General features: G+C 42.6%; 1 protein-coding gene across 1 annotated transcript; it reads left to right on the top strand.

Annotated features, from left to right (window-relative positions):
- Positions 1 to 320: 320 nt before the first annotated feature.
- On the top strand, positions 321 to 7,176 carry LOC134413939 (nicotinate-nucleotide pyrophosphorylase [carboxylating]-like). The gene is made up of 3 exons (XM_063147959.1): positions 321 to 1,004; positions 4,137 to 4,268; positions 6,970 to 7,176. Exons 1-3 carry the CDS (start codon positions 321 to 323, stop codon positions 7,174 to 7,176), a joined length of 1,023 nt encoding a protein of 340 aa, XP_063004029.1.
- The last annotated feature ends 6,252 nt before the right edge of the window (positions 7,177 to 13,428 follow it).

Raw genomic sequence — 13,428 nt, 5'->3', positions numbered from 1 at the left:
CCAAAACCCCCTCAAGGACCCCCAAAGACGCCCCTGGGACCCCAAAATCCCCCAAGCCCCCTCCCCACACCCCCAAATCCCCTCCCGGACCCCCCTAAGACCCCCAAACCCCCTCCGGGACCTTCCTGGGACCCCCAAAATCGCCCCCAGACCCAAAAATCTCCCCATAGATCCCAATGGGGACCCCAAAACCCCCTCAAGGACCCTCCTGGGACCCCCAAAATCCTCACAGAGACCCCCCAAGACCCCCAAAATGCCTCCCAAGGACCCCAATATCCTCCCCCTAATTCCCTTTCTCTCTCCCCAGGTCTCTCCGCACCATGTCCGGCTCTGCGCCCCCGAACCCCGCGGGACCCCCGAACACTTCGGGGACCCCCTGGCCGCCCCCCCCTCCCCCGCACCGCCTGCGGGCCCTGGCGCGCTCCTGGCTGGACGAGGACGCGCCCTGGCCCGACCCCACCGTGGCGCCGCTGGGGAACGCCGAGATCCGCGCCCACATCCTCGTCAAAAACCCCGAAACCCCCGCATTTAACCCCGAAACCGCCGGATTTAACCCCAAAACCCCCGCATTGAACCCCGACCCCGCCCCGTTTTTCGGGGTGCTGGCCGGCTGCCCGTTCGCCGAGGCGGTGTTCGCGCTGTCGGGCTGCTCCGTGCTCTGGAAGGTTCCCGAAGGTTCCCGGCTGGGCCCGGGCCGGGCGCTGCTGGCCGAGGTTCGCGGCCCCGTTTCCGGGCTGCTCCTGGCCGAGCGCACGGCCCTCAACGTCCTGGGCCGCTGCAGCGGCGTGGCCTCCATGGCCGCCCGGGCCCGGGGCGTCGCCGAGAGCCGAAACTGGGGAGGGGTCGTGGCGGGGACGCGCAAGGGCACGCCCGGCTTCAGGGCGGCCGAGAAGTACGCGCTGGGCGTGGGGGGCATGCAGGGGCACCGCCAGGGGCTGGGGGCCTTCGGCCTCGTCAAGGACAACCACAGGGCCGTGGCCGAGATGGGCGGCGGGCATGAAGGGGTTAAACGGGTAAGGAGCCCGAAATTTGGGGGTGAGAGACCCCCGAAATTGGGGAAAAATTTGGGGTAAAGTGAGGGGAAATTTGGGGGGGAAATGGGGGGTCCGGGCTGCTCAAGGACAAGCACAGGGCCGTGGCCGAGATGAGCGGAGGCGGGCAGGAAGGGGTTAAACGGGTAAGGACCCCAAATTTTGGGGGGTTTTGGGGTGGGGGAGCCCCGAAATTGGGGAAAAAAATGGGTGGAAAATTGGGGAGAAATGGGGTGGAAATAGGGCAGAAATGAATGGGGGGAATCCGGAATTTGTGGGCAAAATTTGGGGGGTTCTGGTTGTGGGGACCCCCCGGATTTAGGGGGCATTTGGGTCGGGGGACCCCCGAAATTGGGGGGAAAATTGGGTGGAAAATGGGGGAGAAATTTGGGCGGAAAACTGGGGAGAAATGGGGGAGAAATGGGGTGGGGAGACGCCGAATTTGGGGGAAAAATGTGGGGGGTTCTGGTTGTGGGGACCCCCAAATCTGGGGGGGAAATGGGGAAAATTTTGGGGTAAAATGAGGGGAAATTTGGGTGGAAATGGGGAGGGGGAATCGGGACAATCACAGGCCGGTGGTGGAGCTGAGCGGCGGGCAGGAAGGGGTTAAACGGGTAAGGACCCCAAATTTTGGGGGGATTCGGGGCAGTTTTGGTTGTGGGAGACCCCGAAATTTTGGGGGAAATGGGGCAAAATTTGGGTGGAAAATGGGGGAAAAATTGGGGAAAAATTTGGGGTAAAATGGGGTGGAAATGGGGGAGGAATGAACGGGGGGAATCCGGAATTTGGGGGCAAAATTTGGGGGGTTCTGGTTGTGGGGACCCCCAAATTTGGGGGGGGGAAATGGGGGAGAAATGGGGGAAAATTTTGGGGGAAAATGGGGGAAATTTGGGTGGAAATGGGGGAGAAATGAGAAAAAAAATTGGGTGGAAAACGGGGTGGGGAAAGCCAAAATTTGGGGGGCAAAATTTGGGGGGTTCCGGTTGTGGGTACCCCGAATTTGGGGTAAAATGGGGGAAATTTGGGGGGCAAATTTGGGAGGGGTCCGGACAATCCCGGAGCGCTGGCAAAGGGGAGCACCCCAAAATTTGGGGGATTTTTGGGTGTGGGGGGACCCCGATTTTGGGGCGGTTTGGGCACGGTGGGACCCCGAAATTGGAGGTGAAATGAGGAGGAAATTTGGGGGGAGACCCCGAAATTTGGGGGGAAAATGGGGTGGGGAGACCCCGAAATTTGGGGAAAATTTTGGGGGGAAATGGGGTGGGGGGACCCCGAAATTTGGGGGGTTTTGGTTGGAGCGAGACCCCAAATTTGGGGGGAAAATTCCCAATTTTTGCGGATGAATTGTGGTGAAAATTCCCAATTTTGGGGGTAGAAATTCCCTATTTTTGGGGATGAATTTTGGTGAAAATCCCCAATTTTTGGGGATTACTTTCCAGATTTTTGGGGATGAATTTTGAGTAGGAATTCCCAATTTTTGGGGGTTAATTTGGGGGGAAAGTCCCAATTTTTGGGGATTAATTTTGCGTAGAAATTTTCAATTTTGGGGGAATAATTTCTGAATTTTTGGGGAATAATTTTGCTGGAAAATTGCCAATTTTTGAGTAGAAATTCCCAATTTTTGGGATAATTTTGGTGGGAAAAATCCCAATTTTCGGGGTGAAAATTCCCAATTTTTGGGGTTAATTTTGGGGTGAAAATTCCCAATTTTTGGGGTGAAAATTCCCAATTTTTGGGGAATAATTTTAAATAGAAATTCCCAATTTTTTTTTGGGGGGGGGGGAAATTTTGAGTAGAAATTCCCGATTTTTGGGGAATAATTTCTGAAATTTTGGGGGTTAATTTTGGGAAAATTCCCAATTTTTTTGAGATTAATTTGAGGGGAAAATTCCCATTTTGGGGGGATTATTTTTGAGTAGAAATTCCCAATTTTGGGGGATTAATTTACAGGGAAATTCTCAATTTTGGGGGATTAATTTCGAGTAGAAATTCCCAATTTTTGGGGATTAATTTGGGGCAGACATTGCCAATTTTGGGGATTAATTTCTGAATTTTTGTTGATTAATTTTGAGTAGAAATTCCCAATTTTTGGGGGATTAATTTTGAGTAGAAATCCCCAATTTCGGGATATTAATTTGGGAGTCAAATTCTCAATTTTTGGGGATTAATTTCCGAATTTTTGGGGATGAGTTTGGGGGGGAAATTCCCAATTTTTGGGCTGAAAATTCCGAATTTTTGGGGATTAATTTGGGGAAAAAAATCCCAATTTTTGGGCATAAATTTTGAGCAGAAATTCCCAATTTTGGGGGTGAATTTTAGAGGGAAATTCCCAATTTTTTGGCCATTAATTTGGGGATTAATTTCCAAATTTTTGGGGATGAATTTTGAGTAGAAATTCCCAATTTTTGGGGATTAATTTCTGAATTTTTTGGGGATTAATTTCAGAGGGAAGTCCCCAATTTTGCAGATGAATTTTGGGGACAAATTCTAAATTTTTGGGATTAATTTGGGGCAGAAATTGCCAATTTTTGGGGATTCATTTCTGAATTTTTGGGGATTAATTTTGCGTAGAAATTCCCAATTTTTGGGGGATTAATTTTGAGTAGAAATCCCCAATATTGGGGTATTAATTTGGGTGTCAAATTCTCAATTTTTGGGGATTAATTTCTGAATTTTTGGGATGAGTTTGGGGGGAAATTCCCAATTTTTTGGGGACTAATTTGGAGTAGGAATTCCTAGTTTTTGGGTGGGAAATTCCCAATTTTTGGGCATTATTTTCCAAATTTTTGGGGATTCCTTTGGGGAAAAAAAATCCCAAGTTTTGGGAATTAATTTCCAAATTTTTGGGGATAAATTCTGAGTAGAAATCCCAAGTTTTGGGGATTAATTTCCAAATTTTTGGGGATAAATTTTGAGTAGAAATCCCCAATTTTTGGGCATTAATTTTGAATAGAAAAACCCAATTTTTGGGGATTAATTTCCAATTTTTTGGGGATTAATTTCGAGTAGAAATCCCCAATTTTTGAGGATTAATTTTGAATAGAAAAACCCAAATTTTGGGGGGCAAATCCCTAATTTTTGGGGGTTATTTTGGGGTCTTTGCAGCTGATTGAGGGGGCACGCCGGGCCGGGGGCTTCACGCGGAAATTGGGCGTGGAGTGCGCGAGCGCCGAGCAGGCGCTGGAGGCGGCCGAGGCCGGGGCCGACGTCGTCCTGCTCGACAACCTGAGCCCAGAGGTGAGCCCCAAAACATCAGGGAACCGCGAAAATCGAAATTTTGGGGGGAAAAGGGGAAAATTTGGGGAAAAACGGTGAAAATTTGAGGGAGAAACTCAAAAAAATGGCCAAAAATCGGGGTGGTGATGGTGGAGATTTGAGCTCTGAGCCCACGGGGGAGCCCCGAAATTTGGGGAACCCCGAAAATCGAAATTTTGGGGGGAAAAGGTGAAAATTTGGGGGAAAAAGGTGAAAATTTTGGGAAAAAAGGTGAAAATTTGGGGAAAGATGGTGAAAATTTGGGGGAGAAAACCCCAATAATGGGCCAAAATTGGGGTGGGGATGGTGGAGATTTGAGCTCTGAGCCCATGGGGGAGCCCCAAAATATCGGGGGACCCCGAAAATCGAACATTTGGGGAGAAAAATGGCGAAAATTTGGGGAAAAACGGTGAAAATCTGGGGGAAAACGGCGAAAATTTGGGGAAAAAAGGTGAAAATTTGGGGGAGATAACTGCAAAAAATCGGGTTTTTTGGGGGGTCAAATAATCCCAGAATTGATAAATTTTTTAGGGACCCAAATTTTAGGGCAGATTTTAGGTTGAAAGTGCCAAATTTTGGGGTTTTCTGGGTGGGTCGGGCCCCTAATTTTGGGTGGAAAATGCCAAATTTTTGGGATTTCTGGTTTAAGGGCGATTTGTAGAATTTGGGGGTGGACACCCCGATTTTGAACGCCCAATTTTAAGCAGAACAACCCCAAAATTGATAAATTTTCTTCAGGACCCAAACTGGGCAAATTTTGGGTTGGAAATCCCAAATTTTTGGGATTTCTGGTTTAATGGATGAGGTTTAATGGAGGAGGATTTAGGGGTGGACATCCCAATTTTGGGTCAAACAAACCCAGAATTGATAATTTTTTTTTTAGGGGCCCAAATTGGGCAAATTTTGGGTTGGAAACCCCAAATTTTGGGGTTTTTCTCGGTGGGTCCAACCCCAAATTTTGGGTGGAAAAATCCCAAATTTTGGGGGTTTCTGGTTTAAGGGGGATTTGGGGGTGGACACCCCAATTTTGGGTTAAATAATCCCATTTTAAATGGGTTTTTATAGGGACCCAAATTGGGCAGATTTTAGGTTGGAAACCCCAAATTTTGGGGGTTTTTCTCGGTAGCTTAGACCCCAAATTTTGGGTGGAAAATCCCAATTTTGGGGGTTTCTGGTTTAGTGGGGATTTGGGGGTGGACACCCCAATTTTGAACGCCCAATTTTAAGCGGAACAATCCCAAAATTGATCATTTTTTCTGGGGACCCAAACTGGGCAAATTTTGGGTTGGAAACCCCCAAATTTGGGATTTTTCTGGGTGGGAGAGACCCCAAATTTTTGGGTGAAAAATCCCAATTTTTTTGGTGTTTGTGGTTTAAGGGGGATTTGGGGGTGGACACCCCAATTTTGGGTGGAACAATCCCCAAATTTGTGGGGATTTTTATGGAAAAAACCCCATATTTGAGCAGGGACACCCCAATTTTGGGTTCAAATCCCCGGATTTGTGGAGATTTTTATGGGAAAAACCCAAATTTGAGCAGGGACACCCCAATTTTGGGTTCAATTCCCCGGATTTGTGGGGAATTTTTTGGGGAAAACCCAAATTTGAGCAGGGACACCCCAATTTTGGGTGGAACAATCCCCAGATTTGTGGGGATTTTTATAGGGAAAGCCCAAATTTGATCAGGGACACCCCAATTTGGGGTTCAAATCCCGCCCAACCCCAAATTTTGGGGTTCACTGACATTGTCCCCTTTTACCGGGATCTGCACACGGATAAACTCCAAAAATGGGGAGAAACCCATAAAAATGGGAAAAAAATCAAAAAATATTTGGATAAATCCCAAACAAAAAAAAAAGGGGGGGGAAATTCAAAAAATTTGGGATAAACCCCAAAAATGGGGAATCAACAGAAAAAAAAAAAAGCAGAAAACCCCCAAAAAATGAGGAAAAAACCCAAAAAGGGGGGATGAACCCGCCTAAAATGGGGAAAAAAGCCAAAAAACTGGGGTAAAGTCCAAAAAATTGAGAAAAAACCCAAAAAATTGGAATAAATGCCAAAAAATTGGGATAAAACCCCCACAAAATGAGGATAAAACTCCAAAAAATGGGGATAAAAGCCCCCAAAATGGGGATAAACACCAAAAATAGGGATAAAGTCCAAAAAATGGGATTATTCCCAAAGAAATGGGGAAAAAACCACAAAAAATGGGGGGAAATGCCAGAAAAATGGAAAAACCCAAACCAAAAAGTGGGAAAAAAAAAAAAAACATGGGAATAAAAACAAAAAAAAAAGGAAAAAAACCCAAAAAATGAGGACATGGTGCAAATATTTGGGATAAACTCCAAAAATTGGGATGAAACCCCAAAAATGGGAAAAACAAACAAACAAACAAAAAGGAATGAACCCTAAAAAACGGGGGGAAAAAACCCCCAAAAAATTGAGATAAAGCCCCCAAAAATGTGGGGAAACCCCAAAAAATAGGAAGAAAAACCCCAAAAATGGGGCTGTGGACCTTTTGAAATGGGGATAAGCCCCCAAAAAATGGGAAAAAAACCCCCAAAAAATAGGGAAATAAACAAAAAAAAAATTGGGATAAACCCAAAAAATGAGACCGAAACTGGGCAGGTTTTGGGTTGCAAAGCCCCAAATTTGGGTTTTTTGACGTTCTCCTCGTTTTGCAGGCGCTGCACGCGGCGGCCGCGCGCGTCAAGGCCGCGCACCCGCGGGTGCTGGTGGAGGCCAGCGGGGGCATCGGTCTGGAGAGCCTGGGCAGCTTCCTGGGGCCTCACGTGGACGTGGTGTCCATGGGGTGCCTGACCCACAGCGCCCCCGCGCTCGACTGCGCCCTCAAGGTGGTGGGCATGGGGGACGGAGCCGAGGAACCCTGAAAATCCAACGTGGAAACCCCAAAATTTCACCCTGGAGCCCTGAAATCCATCCCAGAAACCCCAAAATCCATCCCAGAAACCCCAAAATCCAACCTGGAACCAATGAAATCCAACCTGAGATGTGGAGACACCTGGAACTCTGAAATCCATCCCAGGAACCCCCAAAATCCGAGCAGGAACCCCCAAAATCCAACCTGGAACCCCCAAAATCCAACCCACCAAACCCAGCCTGGAACCAATGCAATCCCGGGAACCCCAGAATCCATCCCTGAACCCCCAAATCCGCCCCAGGAGCCCCCCAGCCCTGCAGGCCCTGCCCCGGTTCCTGGGGCCCCATGGGGCCGTCATGTCCATGGGGTGCCCGACCCACAGCGCCCCCGCGCTTGACTGCACCCTCAGGGTGCTGGGCATGGGGAACGGAGCTGAGGAACCCTGAAAATCCAACATGGGAACCACAAAAACTTGCCCAGAAACACGAAAATCCCACCCAGAAACCCCCAAATCCATCCCAGATACCCCCAAAATCCAACCTGGAACCAATGAAATCCAACCTGAGATGTGGAAACACCCGGAATCCTGAAATCCGTCCCAGGAACCCCAAAAATCCAACCTGGAAACCTCAAAATCGAACCTGAAACCCTGAAATTTGGGAACCCCAAAATCGAACCCCAGGAACCCCCAAAATTCAACCCAAAACCCTGAAGATCCAACCTGGAACCAATAAAATCCAACCTGAGATGTGGAAACACCTGGAACCCCAAAATCCATCCCAGGAACCCCCAAAATCACACCTAGAACCCCCAAAATCGAACCTGAAACCCGGAAATTTGGGAACCCCAAAATCGAACCCCGGGAACCCCAAAATCCAGCCTGGAACCCCCAAAATCCAGCCTGGAACCAATAAAATCCAACCTGAGACCCAGAAACACCTGGAACCCCAAAAATATTTCTTATTTATTTTTTTTATATTATCCAATATAAAATTGAATATATAAATTCAATTTTACATTATTTAGTGATTCGTTTAATTTAATATAAAAATATTTTCAATATATTCATTTATATAATCTATTTTCTTTTATTTTAGTATTTATTATTTCATTTTTATATTATTCAATATAAAATTTAATATATAAATTCAATTTTACACTTTTTAGTGTTTCATTAAATTTATTATAAAAATATTTTCAATATATTTAATTATATATATTATATATTTTCTTTTATTTTAATATTTATTATTTAATTTTTTATATTATCCAATATAAAATTTAATATATAAATTTAATTTTACACTATTTAGAGTTTCATTAATTTAATATAAAAATATTTTCAATATATTTAATCATATATATTATCTATTTTCTTTTATTTTAATAATTATTATTTAATTTTTTTATATTATCCGATATAAAATTTAATATATAAATTTAAGTTTACACTTTTTAGTGTTAAAAATGACACAAAAAAGGTGAAAATATTAAACATATTGAAAATATTTCAGTATTAAATGTAATGAAATAATGTAAAATAAATTCATATATTACATTTTATATTGGATACAAGAAAAAATTAAATAATCAATATTAAAATTAAATATTCAATATTAAAATTAAAGGAAATAGATAGTATATATAATTAAATATATTGAAAATATTTTTATGTTAAATTTAATGAAACACTAAAAAGTGTAAAATCAATTTATATATATTAAATTTTATATTGTATAATATAAAAAATTAAATAATAAACAATAAAATAAAAGAAAAAATATATATAATTAAATATATTGAAAATCTTTAGATATTAAATTGAATGAAACACTAAATAATGTAAAATTAAATTTATATAACAAATTTTATATTGAATAATATAAAAAATGAAATAATAAATATTAAAATAAAAGAAAAAATGTATATAATTAAATATATATTAAAAATCTTTAGATATTAAATTTAATGAAACACTAAATAATGTAAAATTAAATTTATATATTAAATTTTATATTGGGTAATATAAAAATTGAGTAATAAATATTAAAATAAAAGAAAATAATAATAATAATAGATATATTAAGGGCTTTATGACCTTATATGGGTTTAATGCAATTAAGCATATTGAAAATATTTAGATATTAAATGTAATGAAACACTATAAAATGTAAATATAAATTTGTCTATTAAATTTTATATTGAATAATATAAAAATTTAAATAATAAACATTAAATTGAAAGAAAAAATATAATATCTATAATTAAACGTATTGAAAATATTTAGATATTAAATGAAATGAAACACTAAATAATGCAAAATTAAATTTATATATTTAATTTTATATTTTATAATATAAAAAATGAAATAATAAATATTAAGATAAAAGAAAAAATATAATATATATAATTAAACATATTGAAAATATTTAGATATTAAATGAAACACTAAATAATGTAAAATACATTTATATATAATAAATTTTTTATTGGATAATATAAAAAATGAAATAATAAACATTAAAATAAAAGAAAGTATATAATAAAAATAATTAAATATATTGAAAATATTTAGATATTAAATTAAATGAAACAGCAAATAATGTAAAATTAAAATTATATATTAAATTTTATATTAGATATTATAAAAAATTATGAATAATAAATATTAAAATAAAAGAAAATAATAACAATAATAGATATATTAATGGCTCTATGACCTTATATGGGTTTAATGCAATTAAACATATTGAAAATATTTAGTTATTAAATTAATTGAAACACCAAATAATGTAAAATTAAGTTTATATATATTAAATTTTATATTGGATAATATAAAAAATGAAATAATGAACATTAAAATAAAAGAAAGTATATAATGTATATAATTAAACATATTGAAAATATTTATATATTAAATTTAATGAAACACTAAATAATGTAAAATAAATTTATATATATTAAATTTTATATTGGATAATATTAAAAAATTAACTAATAATTATTTTAATATAAGAAAATAATAATAATAGTAATAGTAATAGTAATAATAATAATAATAATAATAATAATAATAATAATAATAATAATAATAATAGTAATAGATATATTAAGGGCTTTATGACCTTCAATGAGTTTAATGCAATTAAACATATTGAAAATATTTAGATAATAAATTTAATGAAACAATAAATAATGTAAAATTAAATTCATACATTAAATTTTATATTGAAAAATATTAAAAATGCCAGATAAGGAAATAAATGCCATATAAGGTCATAAATTCCATAAAAGGTCATAAATTGGGGAGGAGTTCCATACAAAATTGGAATTTGCCCCCCCAGGGCCGGATAAAGGCCGGGGGGGTTCCCGGGGCTTCCAGAACGTTCCGGGGGATCAGAGCCAAGGAGGATGGGAGCCGAGAGAGGCAGGTGGGGGTGAGATCAAAATAAAATCAAAATAAATTAAATAAAATTTAAATTAAAAAATAAACACAAATGAAAATAAAAAATTTAAATGACCGTTTAAGTAAAAGTAAAAATTTCAGAAATCGAAATGGAAATGAAAATCGAAGGAAAAAAGTTAAAATTACAAAGATCGACATTAAATAGAAATATGAATAAGCCAAAATAAAATTGAAAATAAATAAAAAAATTTAAAGTTTATATAAAAATCAAAGATCAAAATTAAATAGAAATATGAATAAGCCAAAATAAAATTGAAAATAAATAGAAAATTTAAAGTTTATATAAAAATCCATGGTCAAAATTAAATAGAAATATTAATAAGCCAAAAAAAATTTGAAAATTAATGAAAATTTTAAAGTTTATGTAAAAATAAAAATTAAGAGATTAAAATTGAAATTGAAATTCAAATTAAAGAAAAAATAAAAATGAAAAAGATAAAGATAAAATGGAAATAGAATTAGAAGTAGAAATGAACAAAAATAAACTAGAAATAAAAATGAGGTGACATTTCAAGACCCCGAGGTGCCCCTTGGTGACATTTGGTGACCCCAATGTGACATTTCATGACCTTGGGTGACATTTGCTGACCTTGGGTGGCACTTGGTGACCCCGACGTGATGTTTAGTGGCCCTGAGTGACATTTGGTGACCCCGAGGTGACATTCCATGACCTTGGGTGACATTTGGTGACCCTGAGGTGACATTTGATGGCCCTGAGGTGACATTTCAAGACCCCGAGGTGCCCCTTGGTGACATTTGGTGACCCCAATGTGACATTTGATGACCCTGAGGTGACATTTGGTGACCCTGAGGTGACATTTCAAGACCCCGAGGTGCCCTTTGGTGACATTTGGTGACCCCGATGTGACATTTCATGACCTTGGGTGACATTTGATGACCCTGAGGTGACACTTGCTGACCATGGGTGACATTTGCTGACCATGGGTGACTTTTCAAGACCCCGAGGTGCCCCTTGGTGACACTTGGTGACCCTTGGTGACATTCGGTGCCCCGTGTGTGTGTCCCCAGAGCGCGTGGTGACGGCGGGCCATGACGTCAGCGATGGTGGCCTGCTGGGCTGCGTGCTGGAGATGGCCTTCGCGGGCAACTGCGGCGTCACCGTCACCGCGCCCACGCCGCCCGCCGGCGTCACATGTCAGTGACAGCGCTGTCCCCCCCTGCGTGTCCCCAATGTGTCCCCAGTGTCCCTAATGCCCCCAGTGTCCCCAGTGTGTCCCTTGTGTGACCCCAATGTCCCCAGTGTCCGCCGTGTCCCCAATGTCCCCTCTGTCCCCTGTGTCCCCAATGTGTCCCCAGTGTGTCCCCAATGTCCCCAATGTCCCCAATCCCCCCAATGTCCCCCAATGTCCCCTCTGTGTCCCCAATGTCCCCCAATGTCCCCACTGTCCCCAAAATGTCCCAAATGTGTCCCAATGTGTCCCCAGTGTGTCCCCAGCGTGTCCCTCATGTCCTCTCAATGTGTCCCCAATGTCCCCCCAATTGTCTCCTCAATGTGTCCCGTGTGTCCCCAATGTCCCCTGTGTGTCCCTTGTGTGTCCCCAATGTCCCCAGTGTGTCCCCAATGTCCCCTGTGTGTCCCCAGTGTGTCCCCAATGTCCCCTGTGTGTCCCCTGTGTGTGCCCTCAGTGTGCCCAGTGTGTCCCCAAATGTCCCCTCAATGTGGCCCCAACGTGTCCCCAATGTCCCCAATGTGTCCCCTCAATGTGCCCAGTGTGTCCCCAATATCCCCTGTGTGTCCCCGTGTGTCCCCAGTGTGTCCCCAATGTCCCCTCAAAGTGTCCCCAATGTGTCCCCAATGTGTTCCCTCAATGTGTCCCCACTGTCCCCAATGTCCTCAATCCCCCCAATGTCCCCAATGTCCCCTCAGTGTACCCAGTGTCCCCTCAAAGTGTCCCCAATGTGTCCCATGTGTGACCCCCGTGTCCCCAGTGTCACCTCAATGTGTCCCCAGTGTCACCTCAATGTCTCCCCAATGTCCCCCAATGCCCTCAATGTCCTCAGTGTCCTCAATGTGTCCCCAATGTCCCCCCAATTGTCCCCTCAGTGTGTCCCCAGTGTGTGCCCAATGTCCCCAATATCCCCTCAGTGTCCCCAATGTCCCCTCAATGTGTCCCTTGTGTGTCCCCAATGTCCCCAGTGTGTCCCCTGTGTGTCCCCAATGTGTCCCATTGTCCCCAATGTACCCTCAATATGTCCCTTGTGTGTCCCCAATGTCCCCAGCGCATCCCCAGTGTCCCCTCAATGCATCCCCAATGTCCCCAATGCCTGCTCACTGTCCCCAGTGTCCCCAGTGTCCCCTCACTGTCCCCAATGTCCCCACTGTCCCCAATATCCCCAATGTCCCCACTGTCCCCAATGTCCCCAAACCCCCCAATGTCCCCACTGTCCCCAATGTCCCCAATGTCCCCTGACTGTCCCCAGCGCTGACGCTGCTCTTTGCCGAGGAGCCGGCCCTGCTGCTCGAGGTCCCCACTGTCCCCAACGTCCCCAATGTCCCCAAACCCCACAATGTCCCCAACCCCCCGAACCCCCCCAGTGTCCCCCCAGTGTCCCCAATGTCCCCTGACTGTCCCCAGCGCTGGCGCTGCTCTTTGCCGAGGAGCCGGCCCTGCTGCTCAAGGTCCCGGCCGCGGCCGCCGTCCCCGTGTGCCGCCGCTACCAGGACGCCGGTGTCACCTGTGTCCCCATCGGCCACAGCGGCCCCTACGGCCCCCGCGCCATGGTGAGGGGACACTGGGGACATTGGGGACAGCGGGGGGATTGGGGACATTGGGT

Source organism: Melospiza melodia, unplaced genomic scaffold (assembly GCF_035770615.1).
Source record: "Melospiza melodia melodia isolate bMelMel2 unplaced genomic scaffold, bMelMel2.pri scaffold_61, whole genome shotgun sequence".
Lineage (NCBI taxonomy): Eukaryota > Metazoa > Chordata > Aves > Passeriformes > Passerellidae > Melospiza > Melospiza melodia.
Note: the sequence above shows the minus strand (reverse complement) of the source record. Positions and strands in the feature narration are given on the sequence as shown.

Bases quoted from the DNA above. Each gene is read 5' to 3' on its own strand.
- LOC134413939 (XM_063147959.1), top strand. From the start codon at position 321: ATGTCCGGCTCTGCGCCCCCGAACCCCGCGGGACCCCCGAACACTTCG. The intron at 1,005-4,136 runs GTTAAACGGGTA...GGGTCTTTGCAG, and splicing joins TGGGCGGCGGGCATGAAGGG to CTGATTGAGGGGGCACGCCG. The intron at 4,269-6,969 runs GTGAGCCCCAAA...CTCGTTTTGCAG, and splicing joins TCGACAACCTGAGCCCAGAG to GCGCTGCACGCGGCGGCCGC.